Source organism: Eleginops maclovinus, chromosome 15 (genome assembly GCF_036324505.1).
Source record: "Eleginops maclovinus isolate JMC-PN-2008 ecotype Puerto Natales chromosome 15, JC_Emac_rtc_rv5, whole genome shotgun sequence".
Classification (NCBI taxonomy): domain Eukaryota; kingdom Metazoa; phylum Chordata; class Actinopteri; order Perciformes; family Eleginopidae; genus Eleginops; species Eleginops maclovinus.
The window spans coordinates 19,484,868-19,501,709 of record NC_086363.1 but is presented as its reverse complement, the minus strand read 5'-3'; the positions used below and the strand labels follow the sequence as shown (position 1 = coordinate 19,501,709).

Genomic DNA, 16,842 nt, shown 5'->3' with positions numbered 1-16,842 from the left:
AATTCAGGAGTTGCCTAACGTTTGGTACCCAGCCCAGGTAGCAGATATGATGCAGTTATGAAAGTGCATAAATTTACGTGCGCTTAAGTAAACAGAATCTGAGGTAAACAGGTTGCAGATTCAGATCCATTTATAAATTAATGACCAATCAACGATCTAACAAAAATGCTGAATAAAACAAACAATAAAATCGCTCACTGGCACACAGCAGGCAAATTACATATATAGCCTAATAGCTGAACTATGAAAATACTATTCAAGTATCACAGGCCTAAACTCACATATATACTCTTCAAAGATGGAGACTCCACAGTTGAAACTGGAAGCATCTCCTCAACCACATAACCGGCGACAATCTTATTAATTTCACTGGTAGAGAGGGTAGCTGAGCTCAAACTCAGACGCTGTTGCTTTGGAGCTGGTGCACCACCGTCGTCCTCCTCAGCAGGCCTTGCTACCAGCGGGATAGAGTGGTGCTTCGATGCAAGATGTTTTTTTAAATTCGAAGTGGAATTTCTTGAGGTCGACAGAAGCTTTTCAACAACACAGAGAGTGCACTTTACCGTTATGTTGTTCTTGTCCTTTTCGCTGGTGAATTGAAAATAATGTGCGTACTTCCACGATGAAAACGCTGACCTCTCTGCCATCTTGCCGGGGGTTCGAGACACACACACACAGGTAATGTAGGTCAGCAGCAGGGCACAGACGCATCACAGCGCTGCGCTTCCGCTGACACATCCGCAGGTGGCACAGAACTGTCTGAAAAAAAGCAGGCTGCACTCGGGATTTTTACAGATTACCTTTTTTTTTTAAATAACTAAGTTACTGATTACCGAACGCACGAAACTAACGCGTTACATTACTCGATAAAAGTAATTAGAGTACTCTAACGCATTAGTTAGTAACGCGTTACCCACAACACTGACCATCATCATGGAATTCTAAACACTGTCTTTTTCCAGATGAATACAGGATTCTCGTAGACATGCGATGGAACAAGCAGTACCTCGATATTTTAGCCAACAAGTGCAACTTTGAGGACGAGGAGCGATACACAGAGTTCCTGGAGGCCCTGAACGCAGTCGCCAACAGGTACTGTACTATGTGGCCTGTAAACCTTGTCCTCATCATGTATATAAACATATATTTATTTGGTAGGGCGACAAACAGCATTAGAGTCTCCCTGTTTGTACCACACACAGAGAAATTGATAATACAGTTAACTTTGATCCACTACTGAAGAAATATGTTTAAAGATTTTTCACTTGCTAGTGGAAGGCTAACAAATTAAGCGCAGCACACAATAAAGAAGCTGTTACTCTAAAATCAGCAGCAGAAACCCAGTCTGTAAAGACTTGGCTTCGGAACCGAAGGGTCGCCGGTTCAATTCCAAGAAGTATGAGGAGTTTGAGAAGTGTCAGTTGGTCTCCTGGGCCACTCCTCCCCACTGCACTGTATAATGGCTGCTACTGCTCCTAAAAGGGATTACAAGTCACTGTGTGTGGTGCTGTGTTCATACTGTATGTGTGACCATTAAAGAGGAATATATTTGAGTCATCCATTTCTAAATGTCTAACATGATTGGAAATGAACACATTTCTATGATATTGGTTGTCTCCATGCAAAGTGATTTGTGTATTAAGTGCGTAAAAGTATCTGATGAAACAAAACAGTCTTACAGCTCGTCACGTCAAAGTGTTTAAAAAGCGTACTGTGTTTGTCAGGATCGGTCTAATGATGGACAGAGAGGAGAGGTCGGTCATCTGCACCTGTGCGATCAACCTGTCCGCTCAGAACTCCGCCCTGAGAATCGCCACAGCCTTCAGTAAAGGTGAGCTGCACTCTGCATGATATTGACCTGACAGCAATCACATCATATCTACATGAACTATATGCACGCAGCAGAGTATGTACCTCAACATATATTCCCACCCCCCCTTTACAGGCACTGTGGATATCGGTCACCTGCCCCACCCTGTGCTCATGCACCTGCGTACCTTCTTTGACCTGTGGGACTCCTTCGTCCTGCAGGCGGTGCAGAGCGGACAGCCCTACATCTCAGACCACATCATGTTCGAGGTCAGTTCTCACCTATAGCGTGTTACTCTGTCCCTCAATAACTAGAGCAGGTGGAGCAGAATGAACATTATTGCAAGGTTCCACCACCTGGTCAAAAATATGAAGGACATCCTGAAGGAAAAGCAGATCCTCAGGGGGGAACACCGTTCTTAACATAATAAACTCATGTCTCTCTCCCTGTGTTCAGATCCTGCAGCTGCTGCAGTGGCTCGACCGGTTCTGGGACGTGTGCAGCACACTGCCCGCTGACTCTCAGGGCATCTCCGTGCTGTCCCTGCACTGGCAGTGGGTGCAGAAACACCTGATCCTCCGGCTGCCCCACCTGCTGCTGGGAGACACCGACGCCCCACCAGAGTAAACACTTTTCTCTACACTTCATGATTTAACTTGAAATAGTTAGTTTGATATTATTTAATATTTTTTCCATTTAGTTTAACTTTACAGAGATCATACGCTGGTAATAGTCTGTATGACTTCATCAGAATCACATTTTGAGTTGCACAAACTGTTGGAAAGGAAGATTCTTAGTTTTTAATGATATCTTTATTGTGTTTGTTCTCCAAAATTGGTGATGGAAGAAGTATTCAGATATTAAAAATATATTATTGTCAAAAAGTAAAAGTCCTTGCATTTAAAATGTCATATGTCACATAACGTAGCATTTTACAGTTAAGTTTCGATTACATTTTTGTAAAATATTAAAATAATTTCACTCTTTTGTAACTTAAAAAGTAAGTTTACTAGTTTAATTGTTAGAGTTGCGCTTTAAAAAGTAGCTAAAGATATTACATAAATGTAATGGAGTAAAATTACATTATTTATAAAGTAGCATCAGTTGGAAATACTCAAGTAAAGTACAAGTACCTCGAAATTGTACTTAAGTACTGTACTTGTGTAGTAAATGTACTTAGTTACTTCCAACCTAAATCTATGTCCATCTTGAAATGAGCCGATGGACATCAACTGATTTTGATAGGGCGGCTCGTATAATATGCTACACTTGTATAAGAGGATATTTATGTCTACAGTCAGTATGTTTCCACTTCTCCTGAATTGGCTGTCAAAACTGGATGGCAAATATTGATGCAAGATTAGTCATAAAAAAATGGATATTTCAAATCTGGAAAAAGTAAGGAAGCACCTACCCTACACACATGGAACATTTTAATGAGGTATTATTGAACATGGAAAAAACTGTCAGTAGACAATTCAACAAAATGTTTTTGTGTCTTTTTTTGTTTGACAAGCATGAGCAGTGAAGAAATGTAATGACAACTATATCCATTAACTCTGTTCTCTAAGATATTTATGTTTTGAGAACAAGTGCATTGTTGGTATCATGTTGAAATCTTGAAAGTAATGTTATTAAACCCCTACTCATCCAGTAAAAATTAGATTATTTAAAATAATGTTCCCCTCCCTAACCCCTGACTGTTGTGTCTGCAGAGGTCAGCAGGAGCTGCAGGCGGTGTCCGCAGCCATCCAGACGGTCCTGTCCACCCCGCTGTCTGTGGCCACGGCTCTGAAGGGCATGCAGAAGACTTTAGGAAAAGCTCTACCATTCAAGGTCTGACACTCAGCTGCTGTATCCGAGTTTAACTATGGTCGCTTCTGTCCTGGTTATATCCCACCTAAAAGAAGAAAGTTTAAAAGCAGTGGTCTAAAGTAACTAAGTACATCTACTTAAGTACTTTACTCAAGTACAATTGTACAGTATTTTCATTTTATGCTAGTTTTTTCTTCTGCTCTACAACCTACCTTTAGTTACTTTACAGATCTGGATTAATGATGGTAAATATAATCAGCCCTTAAATCAGACTTTAGTTCACCTGGAGTAAATCCAGCAGCTACCCTGCAGTATACAAAGCCATTCAAACTAGCTGCACCTTTACCAGCTCTGAGAACACTTTAATGATCAATCAGTTATAAAACATATCAGAGATATTATTCTGAAATGGACCAATCAAACAATGACTACTTTTACTGTCCCTACTTTAAGTACATTTAGAGGAGAATACTTTCTACTTTTACTGGAGGAACATTTAGAATGCAGGACTTTTACTGTGACAGAGTATTCCTACTCTCTGGTACTTCTACTTTTACTCAAGTACAAGACCTGAGTACTACTACTTTACTCAAGTACAAGATCTTAGTACTTCTCCCACCTCTGATGTCACTAACCGTATCCGTGTCGTGCTGCAGCTGGAGTCGGTGGCGGAGTGTGCGTCCCGGCTCAGGTTCCTGAGTAAAGCGCTGGATGTGAGAGACCTGAGGCTGGACGACAGTAGCGGGCCCTGGAGGCAGGAGCTGGTCCGACTCCACGGCGCCGGGTTGGGGCTGGACATCAAAGAGAGCCTGCTGGAAGCCTGCGGCCTGGTTCTGCAGGCCAACAACCAGCTGGACCCACACAAGACGGGTGAGCTTGTGCTACAAACATACAGTTTCCTGCTGTGGTAGCTGCAGGGCCAAGTGTATGAAGTACAAATATATCATCACTTCCCTTCCCCCCCTGCTCTGATAGCTCATGGCTATTAAGTTTGCATGCTCCAATAAGGATACACAATTTGGGTCGTAATGAACCACCCTCAGAAATTAAAGTAAGGTCTCTAGCTCTACTACTGTTCAGTCTCCAATAACTCAGAAATCATCCTGAAGTTGTTTGTCCTTTCCGGAATGACTATATTTTAGGGTTGTACTCAACCTTACAGTGTGAAACAAGTACTTGTGGGGGCATAGGACAGTTTGTCTTCCTTCCTTCCGATATCAAAGGGTCAGTGTGTGAGTGTTCTAATTTATTTTCTGTTCAGGAGTGTTGGAGAGGCTGGTGTCGAGTGTGGAGCAGCAGCAGCGTCACATGACCTCCAGAGGACTGCTGGAGGTGTGCTCCCTGCCTGAGGGGGAGGAGCCAGGGGAGGGGGTGCACCTGGCCAGGGAGGAGTTGCAGCAGCTGAGCCGCAGGGCCCAGCTGTGGCCACTTATGGAGGAGCTGGCAGTCCTGAACCAGCTGCGCCTCAGCACTGACCTGCTGCACCTGGCTCTGTCTCCTGGGTAAAATTGCTTTTCCTCCTCAAAGCAAAACTAATGTTGAAACAGTGAAGAGGCTTATTATTCAACTCTGAAAAGTTATTATACTTGACCCCAAACATTTTGGAATGAAATATCAAATGACATAATTACTGTTGATGGTATCACCTTGGCCTCCAGCTCCACAGGAAAAAAATCTCGGCATTGTCTTTGATGAGGATTTGTTTTTCATGCCACATATAAAGCATATTACACCGACTGCCTTCTTTCATCTATGCAATATCCCAAAACTCAGACACATTCTAACTCGTCTACTACCGATCTACTAACAAAAACCAGGAAAAAGGAACCATATTGCTTGAATTTTACCAGCTCTACAAGTCCATATTTGAATTTAAAATCATTCTTTTTACTGACAAAGTGCTAAATGGTCTGGCACCATCATACTTAAAAGATCTCATAATGCCCTGTTGCCCCTCTAGGGCATTACGCTCCCAGGGTTTCAGGTCGTTAGAGTCCGGAAAACCAGATCAGGAGTCACAGCGTTCAGCTGACAGGCTCCCTTTCTCTGGAGTCAACTTCCTGTTTTAATCAGGGAGGCAAGCAGTGTCCAAACTGAAGAGTGTGCTGAAAACCTTCCTTATTGATAAAGCTTATATTTAGAGCTGGTTTCAGATTATTCCCTCTTTTAGTCCGCCCGATTCCCACATTTTGGGGTATTTTATTTAATTGTTTTTATTGTATTTTTCCCCTTTTTCAATTGTTTTATTTTATTTTACACTCTATCGTGTCTTTTCATTATTTTCCTGTAATATTCTCTTCCTTTTAGCACCGTTATTCATGTTTGTTAATCACTGAGACTGTTTTGTGATATTGGACTATATTAGTTTGATTAGATTTGTGTGCTGACATGTTATTAAGCTGTCTTTGGCTCTTCCTGCTGTACAAATGAAAATGTCCCCTCTGTGGGACGATTAAAGGTATTCTTATTCTGATTGTGATCTGATCCCTGTTTCTTGCAGTGACCAGGAGGCTGAGGACAGCTTACGCAGAGAGCTCTCCAGACACCTGCGCTACTGCCTGCAGTCCACCCCCATGAACGTCAGCCAGCTGCAGCCGCTGTGGTTCCTGCTGAGCAGCGACAGGGTCAGTGCAGCGAGCTTCCAATATCAGTGTTCAGTTCCCAGGGTCACGATTACATTAAAACCATTCCCCATTCAATATCCATTCTGGAGGGAGCTGATTTCAGCATGTACTCCAACGCTAAAAAAAAACGGTGTGACAAATGATGGCTTAAAAAAAAAGCCAACGTAAGAGAAAAACGTCTCACCAAATGTTTGTTTTAATCTGAATTCTCAGTGACTTCAAGAAAAATTGTACAAATGAATAGCTGGCTTAGGTTAGCAAAATCTGAATCAGAATACCTTTATTTGTCCCACTGAGGGGACATTTTCATTTGTACAGCAGAAAGAGCCAAAGACAGCTTAATATTACACCCAAGATACTAAAAAATATGTAACAATCGCACAATCTCACCTCAGAAACCATTCTGAGTATAGCAGCCATGGTATATATTGCAGTTATTAACACAACCAGGGGGTGCTATAGTCAGTGTTATGTGTGTGTGCTTGACACAACTTTGACTTGGTTTATAGGATTAGTTTACATCATTACAATTATCTAAATTATTTTGCAGTAACAACAACAATATTTTATTCATCCAAGAGTTGTCCCAAACTTCCAGACTCGATTTGAATTTGGCTGAATCCTTACATGCCACCCTAAAACATACAAACATGATCCAAACTTCAGATTAATATTTATTCCAGAAGGTCCTGGAGACCCAGGGGTATGAGACGCTCACCTTGTAATCACAACCTCCCTGCTTTGGAGCCTCCATTCTCCTTCTTTGTGTCCTGTCAGCCCTCCCCTGTGTACTATAAAATTTAAATTCTAAATATATACCGCAAAACAAGAAACCATCCCGACGGCTCCTAACGCACAGAATGTTGCTCATGATTCCCCTTCCTCTCTCCAGCCAGCGGAGGAGCTGCAGTTTGTTTGGTGTGAGTTGCTGTCAGAGGCTCTGTCTGCCCTGTGGACGAGCAGTGTGACTTCTGACCCCGACCTCTGGCTGAAATGGGACCCAATGACCCCCAGGACCAAGACGGCTCCAAAACAGAAGCACGGAGCAGTGAACATGGTACTGACCTCTAACCCCTCCTGCTCATGTTTCTGCATCAAATCAGCTTTGATTCTGAGAGGGAGTACAGGATAACACAGGTCCATGTTGTTTTCAGGGACCAGCCTTGCTGAGCAAAGCTGTGTGGTCCTATTGCATGCTGGGAGTTCTCTGCAGCAGTGACAGTGGAGGTGGATGGGAACCATCAGGAGCAGCCCTCCTTTTCCTGTCCCATGTCACCCTGGGGGAGTGGAAGGAGAGGGTCCAACAGCTGCAGGATGTGTCTGCTGTGCTGTGGGACAACATGGCCATCCCAGCACTGGCTGAGTTCAGGTAGGTCAACGTGTGAAGCAGGTTCTTCAGCAGGTTGGTTAACTTGTAATGAGCAAAACATTCCGGTCTTAACATATGATAATATACAATTTGGCCTTAATAATTTGATTGTTTTTTTGCATAGTTGTCGCTCTCTCAACATTTCCTAAGTATGTGTTGCTTTTCTTAATGACATTTCTGTTCATAATGCAGTTTTGAATGAATGTAACCTACCTCCCCAGGGGAACAGACTTCCGTCTCCAGGGGGCCGTCCTGCGCCGCCAGCTGCAGAGCATGGCGGACCTGCTGCCTCCCACCCTGCAGGAGGGCTACATGGAGAGCTGCGAGAGCCTGGTTGAGGACCGGGACCCTATGATAGCAGCCCAGGAGATCCAGACCATCTTCAGAGACTTCCTGCCTTCCAACGTGCTCCCTGACGGCCTGCTGGAGGCCTGCACCGCCTGCCTGCAGCAGTACATCCAGAGCAAGGTCCAAGGCTCCAACCAGCCGGCCCAGTCCGGAGTGTTCTGGGTCAACATGGGCCTGCTGCAGATCAAAGCATGGACACCGCAGACCATATTCGACCCGGCTGTGAAGAGGGCCTACAAACTCAACTATGCCCAGCAGGAGGTGAGACGTTTTTACCAGGCCTAAACAGAAAATGTGAAGTATAGTAAAAAGTATTTCTCTAGAATCTCATGTGATAGACGGAGGGTGCTGGGATTAGCGTGTGTGTTTGTGTATGTGTGTTGCAGCTGGCTGTGCTGCAGGAGGAGTGGAGAGGACGCAGCCTTTCCTCTCAGCTGATGACCGGAGCGGAGCTAGAGGAGAGCAGCACGACTGACGGCTTCCAGCACCCTCGCATCAGGTCAGAACCAGCCACAAGTTCTCATGTGTTTTATTTCAGGTGAACCAAGTCTACCAAATTCCAGATGGGGGGACCTGGTGTAAACAGTTTTCTACTGATCCAAATAACTTTACACAGGGCACAATAGTCTCTCTGGTCCTCAGCATCACACACCAAGCATGGAGTATATTGCTCAAATGAACGGAAAGATGTTTTAAACTGAGATACGAAAACACTTATACATGTAGGGAGGTCGGGCCTGGTTTCCTTTGTCAAACACATATGCTGAAATCCAAAAATGCACATCTGAATTTAATGAAAATTATCAATTTAATATAATATACACAAAAGGCCACGAATAAATCCAGCGACCCTCTCGCCCTCTCTTCCGCACACACCTCGGACAGTTACACAGGTGATTATATTTACTACGAGTGCCGCCCATACCCATGTGACCCAACCCATAATTGATCCAGAAATAATAAGTAATATTATTATAAACAAAGAGCAATGCCAAAAATATAAACAATCACAAACCTTATTAAATCACACAACAGAAATCCCACTCTGACCTTCCTGGCTATTACACAGACACCAGACGTGCATTTTCAATCATATTGCCATATAAAAGGTGACACATTTAGTCTTGATTAGACATCTTGGATCAATAGTTATTTTGAACCCTGAGTGCAAGAAAGCCATTACTAGAATGTGGTTAAAACCAGGAAAACCGTCTGTGGACAAGTGTATTGGTATTTATTAGGGATGCACCGAAATGAAAATTCTTGGCCGAAACCGAAAACCGAAAATGAGGAAACCAAGGCCGAAAACCGAAACACCGAAATAAATTATTATTCCAATTATTAGTACCATTGCATTTATGGCTATGACTGTGTGCTAACCTTACTAAAAATCAAGGCGTTGCAATTCAAAGAATAAATAAATCACGAAATTATGAAAATATTTATTTAGAACTGACATTATGCACAATATAAAATAAAATTAAATGTTTAACTTGACCACACATGTGTAGCCTACATGAAATAATAATGTACAGGCCTGTAAACTGACTGGCCTGCTGAAATATTGTAAAATTAAATATGTTCTCTCATAAAAAAAACAAAGTGCATTTAAGTCAAGTGCATCGAAACTCTTGTGAATTAAGCAGAATCTTTTGCAGCTTGAAATCTGTGTTGATCCACTGTGCAGTTAGACTGAGCATACTCGTGATGCTGACGTCTGAGCTCCATATATCGGTCGTGAAACTGATTGCTGAAATATCAGATGCCATAAGCTCATGGACGTGAGTTGCAACAACATTGAACAGCTCAGGTAAACATACGTCTGAGAAATGTCGTCTGCTCGGTATGGCATAACGGGGCTCAATGTGCTCTATCAGCCTACGAAATCCCACGTCCTCTACAACAGAGAACGGCTGATCATCTAAGGCAATGAATTCCATCATTTTTTGTGTAATGCCCTTAGCCTTGGCACCATCACTGGGAAACTTTTTGGCCTTTTCAAAAACGTCTGCCACAGACGGAGCCGGTGTGCTCGGAATGGCTTTCCTTTTCTGTGCCGCGTTTTTCTCAAATTCAGAATAGCGATCGGGATGTTTTGATTTAAGATGATGAATTAAACCCGACGTGGAAAAACTCTTTGCAGATATACCCCCTCTAGAAATTTCGGCTTTACACGTATTGCAAATTGCTATTCGTTGTTCTTTTTCAGACACAGTGAATTGCGTCCACACCGCAGACATGTTGGCCCGAGTGCTGTTCGCGGTTTTTTGCTTGCGTCATCATCACAACGTTCTGTTTCGGCCTTGTTGTTTCGGTGACAAAAGTGTTTCGGCCGAAAACTGAAAATGCACTTTTGGGCCATTTTCGGCCGAAAATTTTCGGTGGCCGAATTTTCGGTGCATCCCTAGTATTTATGATCTTTTTAAGAAGAAATGGATAACTTCTGCTTTGAGATTGCATCAGGGAATCTTTTTTAAAGGATGGGAAAGGTGGATAATACATCTTACACGATCATTTGTCTAAAGTGGATTTTCTTGTCGTTTTATCGTTATTTTTTCTGTGCCCTACTTGTCTGAGTATCATTGAGGTGTGATCCCATGACCTGGTTCATGTTTTATTTTGTAGCATGTTTGAAGGTCAGTTAGTCCTTGCCTCTGTAGTGTCCACAAATGATGTAATATATGTACATGCATACAGAAGGCCAAAGAGAATATTGATAAGTATTGTCAATGACTGTAAAAACTGGAAAACTGAATAAAAATAGAATAAAATAAGGTATTAGATTTCCTTCAACCCCTGGTGTGTGTTGTTGCAGGTTCCTGTGGATCCGGATGCAGCAGGTGAAGGAGCAGATCGCGGAACTCTCCAGGAAGCAGGCCTGCCGCCCTCGTGAACCGCAGTACGGCCGCCTCTTCCAGGATCTGCAGCACTACCTGTGCAGCATCGGCCAGACTTCGGCAGTGAAGGAGCTGCTGTCCCACCTGCTGAAGGCTCTGCAGGGCCCCTCAACCTCCTCCAAGTCCAGGTCAGCGATTCAGGGTCTGCTCAAGGAGGAGTCAGTTTGGCAGAACTCTCAGCAGCGTTTCTGCCAGAGGCTGCTGGAGGATTACCCCATGTACCCCGACGTGGTTGGGCCGCTGCGGACCGGAATCCTGCAGCTCCGTCACGGGATGAGGCTGGTGGCCTCCCAGGTGGCCGCCTCGCTCACGCCTGTCCCCGGTCTGCCTAAGCTGGTGTCCTGCCTGCTGGCCTTCCCCTCCCTGTCCCCCAGCCTGCCCTCCTACCTGGCCCGGGCCGACTTCCTCTGCTCCAGATCATGCATGGACATCCTGCGCTGCCTGGGGAAACTCCTCCCGCAGCAGGACTCTGAGCAAGTGGTGCCCCAGTCCTCCACGCTGCTCCTGAACGCTCTGCTGTATGTGCAGTGCCACACCCTGTGCACAGGGGAGTTCAGCCCAGAGTCCCGCAGCCTCTTCAGACACATCTGCCAGGTCAGAGCTCCAGCTCACAGCTCCAGCTCACACCCGCATCCAGACATTTCCGGTTTAATGTTTGAATCTGTTCAACAAGAATTGCACTATTTGTTTCCAAATGAATCATGTATCATGATGCTCCGCAGGCTCTGGTAAATGAGTGGGACGAACAGGAGAGACTGAAGAGGGAGAGGGAGCAGATGGAGGCCAGTCTGTACCGGAACCGCAGCAAACTGCACGGCTCAGGACTCACTGAGGACGAGGAGGAGGAGAGAGACTTCAGGCGGCAGTTCCCTCAGTTCAACAAGGTACTCAGTCTGTCCCAATGACAAAGATCTGAGTGAGGCTACAACACACTGGCCCGGTTTCAGTGCCAACATGAATCCTAATCAATAACAGAAATGTGATGAACTGCTCTATTTAAAAACAAATATTCTCAAACTGTAGACTTCTACTGGCTCAAGGCTGTTCACAATGATGTTTATCTGATAAATACTTTATATTTTTACTGTTTTTCATATGGCTGTAAGATGTGTAGTATTATTCCATCCAACACATTCAGTAGTTAACATTTTTCTTAAACATAAGATTCTTCAGGTAGTATTTTTTAATAAAAAAGTATCATAAGTATTAACATTTAAGGGTCTCCATCCACGTTTTCTCAGGACTTTGCAGACATCATGTCCCAGCCGACTCTGGAGGGTCCGTCAGACTCAGAACATCAGGAAGAGGAGGAGGTCCAGGAGGAGTCCGGTGAGAGCAGCTTCCTGTCTGCGGCGGCCATGAACACAGTGCTGCAGGTCCATCAGCGCCTCTCTCTGGGACACGCCCGGTCACTGTGGTACCAGAGCACAACCCCAGCCAATCACAGCCGAGAACACATCAAAGCCTTGGTTTCCTCCTATCAAATTGCTTCCCCTATAATGTCACGCTTCTATCATCTGATTGGTCAGTGTTTACTGTCGTTCAAATACACAACAGGAACAGTTTTCTGGCAACAAAGCAGACTCTCTTTGAATGTTGTTTTTTAATGTGCTCCCCATGCAGATGCTGAGCTGGACCAGCAGCTCACAGGCAGTGAACTGCTGCTAGCGACCCTCCTGCAGAACACCGTGCAGGGTTCCGGGGGCCCCGATGGCCTGGCTGTCACCTCAGAGGGACCCTATGACTTCTACCAGCAGCCCAACATGAGCGAGGCCCGTCTGTGTCTGCCTGTCTTGCAGCAGCTGGGGGTGGGGGTGAAGCAGAGGCTGGAGGACTGGCCCGAGCACCCCGCTCTCGTACAGGTCAGCTCCCTTTTTAACATCAAGGCCCACAGCCACTAGGCACTTACGGTTTACTCTTTCTTTCAGCAATATATTACAGGTCTGAGATATATACAGAACCTGTCTCTGATTGGCTGAAACACCAAACAGATCATTGTAGCATGCCATAAACTCCTCTAGCTTTAAATGCTAATGAGCTGTTGCTGGCCACGCCCCTCTGAGAGATAATTGGTTAAACAAAACCTCAATGATGCTCTAGGACGAGCCCCCAGGAAGTGCTACGGATTTTGATGAAAATATTCGTAGTGGCAAATCTCCGTATCAGTCCGTGACGTCACCCGGCCCACAAAGACTTTTTCCCATTGACTTAAATTTGGAAAGAGACATCTGTAACTATTTACTAGGCTTACTAGAAATGTCACATTTTAAGATTTCTACACAGTTTAGAAAATAAAAAAACTATTCCACGTCATTGTATAGTTGTAGAGCCTGGTGTGTGTTGCTCCCAGATCACATGATGTGTATTTCTGTGTGTTGTCTTCCAGCTGACGGTGGTGGTGGAGAGGATCCTGGCCTTCAGTCTGGCCAGCCCACTGGCCAAGTTCCTCAACGGTCTGGAGATCCTGCTCAGTAAAGCTCAGGTCAGCTTATGTCTCATAAGTTATTCCATTAGGGAGTTCAACCTAGTGTTGCGACATCGAATCAAATAGAAATGAATCTGTGACTTTGTTAATAGATGCCGTCATTTAGCAGGTACAGATCTGACAGTTGTACTTTCTGAAATGTAAATGTGTTGCACTGAGGTGAGCTGTGTTATGTGCTCTCCTCAGGACTGGGAGAATAACGCCAGCCGCTCAGTCTCTCTGCGTAAGGAACTGGAACCAGTCACCCAGCTCATCATCCAGTGGCGCAAACTGGAGCTCAGGTAAGACCCAGAGGGTTACAATAAGCCTGCATCTGGTTAGGGTGCGAGTAACAGAAGGCACTGAAACTGTTAGAATGAGGATCTTGAGGATCCAAAAGTTATTAAAAGGCTTTCTATTTTCATTGAGTGATAGTCATAGCGACTCCTGGCAACAGGAAATCAGTGTTATGTGACAAACATCAGATTTGAATGAACATTACATTTTTTCTTGAGGATATTAGGAAGATTAAATCTGGACTGGAATATCTGCCTCTACCAGAATAACGGATCATAACGGGCTGTTTCCTGTTCCTGTGTATAAACTGTAAATGAAATGTAAATGTCCTCTCCTGTGCTACATGTAGTTGCTGGAAGAGCAGTCTGGACACTGCGATGAAGCGTCACACTGAGAGGTCCACCAAACACTGGTTCTCCATTTACCAGCTGGTAGAGCGGTATCTGGAGGAGCAGAAGCAGGAGGCTGATAAAGGTACACACACAATGACAAAAATATTTAGATGAAACTTTTTTAAACTATCAACACATTTTGTAAATTGGAGTGAACATTTCCTTTTGAATGTGCTTTCATGGGGGGAGTTTAGGAAATATGTCAAACTAAAACTATTTTATTGCTAAGTACTTGTTACCTGCCTGCCCAAGTGTTAGGGTGATGTCTCTGTGACAAATGGCAATGAAGAGTGGAATTAATTAACCAGTAGGTAGCTCACAACATGACTAGCTCACAACTTATTTAAAGACAAAACGAAATAAAAAAAACGTTCATACTTCCTCCAATTGTCAGACAACCAGAAAAATCAATTCTCCAATCAGATGCTGAGGCTTTTTTTGTCTTCCTGTAACTAGCTGAGGAGGAGGTGGAGCGCCTCTCCCTGACCTCAGTGTCCTCCACCCTCCAGGCCTTCATGGAGGGCTCCACCCTGGGACAGTTCCACACCCGCCTGGACACGCTGATCAGCTTCCACTGCCACCTGCTGCTGCTGGTCCCCCAGCAGCCGGGACAAGGTCAGCCCGCACTCTTCTACTCACTCTGACTTCACACAAGGCTCTCAATAGCTGCACTCTCTAATGTGGTCCTTCGCTTTCAGCCCAGCTGCTAACTTATAGAGTCCTGTTGTGAACCCAGAAGTTTTATGTTAAAAATGTATATTACGGGTCCCAGCACATAGAAACTGCCTGGGGCTGACTTTCACATGTTGGGCAATTTGCACAATTAGCACAAGTTGTGTTAATTAGCATTAAATGGTTTGGCAGATTTGGACAATTTTGGAGCGGTTTTGGTAGTTATTGAGTAATAAAGTATATATTATGATGGACATCAACTTATAATAGTATTACTTAATAAATAGCGGATGCATTATTAGTTTTGACCCACTAATTAATTGGTGGCTCAAAGAAAATATTTGTTTTATATTTCACCCATTTTTATTTTCTTTCATCAAAGAGTAACTTGATTTCAAATGATCATTATGAACTGAACCTAACCTAACCTCATTCTGTACATTTCATTGACAAGATCCTTCAATTTCAGTGTATGAGATTATCATCTTTTAACTAATTCTTTGTAATGTGTTTAAGTATTTCTACTGAAATTACTAACTAATCTACTAGTAGTCATTTAAGATTTTTTTAATTGTTAGTTCAAAAATAAAAGCATATAATACTCACAGTCCCCCCTAGTATCAGATAGCTATTTACTGTACATGCAGAAAATAAGAACTCATTATTAGTGGTGCGGTCTATTGATCCGTGGAGCAGACAGGGTCAGCCTGAGGTGCCAGACAGTGACTCTACAAACTGGTTCAGGCACTGATTGGATTTCGACTCAATTCAACAGTTTGCAGGAAATGATCATCTCATCTCTTTTAGTTCATGTTTATCCTCATATACATTTGACCTTTTGTACAGCAAAAGGGCAAAACCAGCTAATATTGAGTGTTGCTTCATGTCGATGGAGCCCATTGATGGGGATGACCTGTTAACTGTACTAATTTTACAGAGCCATTGTCCAGTCTACTGTGGAACCTGCACAAGTACTACAGTCAGTTCTCAGACGGCATCCAGACCAGGATCAATACGCTCCGGCAGCCCATCGAGAAGGAGCTCAAGGTTAATACTAGTGTCCTTTATCACTGCATAGCAATACTCTGAAAACCAGTCCCTACCTGTCAGAGTTCTCTTGCACATTCTGAAGTTCACTGTGATGTGTTCCTCGCAGGACTTTGTCAAGATCTCCAAATGGAACGATGTCAGCTTCTGGTCCATCAAGCAGTCTGTGGACAAGACCCATCGGTAAAATATCACCCCATCAAGATTGTGCCGTGTATCAGTTTTGAGGATGAATGAATTAAGTAATAGCTGTGTTTATATTTTTTTATGATTTTCTGTTATTCTCTTTAGTTAGATTTTATTTGTATCTACTTTTTATTTATTTATTTGTATTATTTGTTTATCATTATTTAATACACTTGATATTATTCAATTTTTTAATAAATGTTTACGTGTGTTATTCCCCTGTCTTTTAAAATCCTTGAAAAAAAAAGTTGGCCGCCCGCTGACCCCCACAATTCTGCCTGTGTTCTCTTCTCCTCTCAGGACTCTCTTCAAGTTCGTGAAGAAGTTTGAGGCGGCTCTGAGCGGGCCGTGTGTTCCCGCTCTGGTGGAGCAGGGGAGCAGCGCCAGCCTGGACAGTGTGGACGCTAACCCAGAGGAGACCCCCCTCCATCGGGTCAACAAGGCTCTGAAGAGCACCCTGCCTGGGAAGGGCAGAGATTTGCAGGTTGGTGTTAATATTCAGCTGCAGGATTCGTTCTTTAGAGTTTGTTTCTTCCTGGTTGAATGCATTTATTGTAAGTTGCTTTGGATAAAGCTTCAGCTAAATGAAGTGTTATAAATAACCTCAGCTAAATTGTATATTTCAGCTTGAGGGCCCAGTTGAAGGCGTGGAGGCCTCCTCTCTGCAGGGCCGTCTGCCCGCTCTGACCCGGAAGATGAAGAAGCTGTGCGTCCAGCTGCACAAGAAGAACCCTTTGCCGGAACTGGCTGAGGACCTGGACTGCTTCACTGGTAACGATCCCACCTGTAAACAATGAGTATCAGGTCTATTCACAGACTGCTGTGATATTTACTGAGAGCGTTCAATCAAAAGGATGAACATGTTTGATTTGAATGACCCCATGGCCTTTGCTAGGACCAAATCCAACTTGCATTTTACCT

The 16,842-nt window shown here is 43.9% G+C and overlaps 1 protein-coding gene across 1 annotated transcript in view; it reads left to right on the top strand.

Annotated features, from left to right (window-relative positions):
• The window catches only part of mdn1 (midasin AAA ATPase 1), an 82,402-nt gene that overhangs the window by 45,444 nt on the left and 20,116 nt on the right, over positions 1-16,842 (top strand). Inside the window, 24 exon segments of the mRNA XM_063902856.1 lie at positions 963-1,092; positions 1,725-1,831; positions 1,946-2,079; positions 2,267-2,433; positions 3,526-3,646; positions 4,282-4,495; positions 4,887-5,127; positions 6,126-6,249; positions 7,142-7,306; positions 7,404-7,618; positions 7,840-8,227; positions 8,353-8,465; positions 10,782-11,457; positions 11,586-11,747; positions 12,105-12,387; positions 12,487-12,725; positions 13,250-13,345; positions 13,535-13,629; positions 13,974-14,098; positions 14,473-14,631; positions 15,626-15,735; positions 15,845-15,918; positions 16,222-16,405; positions 16,548-16,692. Of these exon segments, the coding sequence (XP_063758926.1) occupies positions 963-1,092; positions 1,725-1,831; positions 1,946-2,079; positions 2,267-2,433; positions 3,526-3,646; positions 4,282-4,495; positions 4,887-5,127; positions 6,126-6,249; positions 7,142-7,306; positions 7,404-7,618; positions 7,840-8,227; positions 8,353-8,465; positions 10,782-11,457; positions 11,586-11,747; positions 12,105-12,387; positions 12,487-12,725; positions 13,250-13,345; positions 13,535-13,629; positions 13,974-14,098; positions 14,473-14,631; positions 15,626-15,735; positions 15,845-15,918; positions 16,222-16,405; positions 16,548-16,692 (4,467 nt within the window).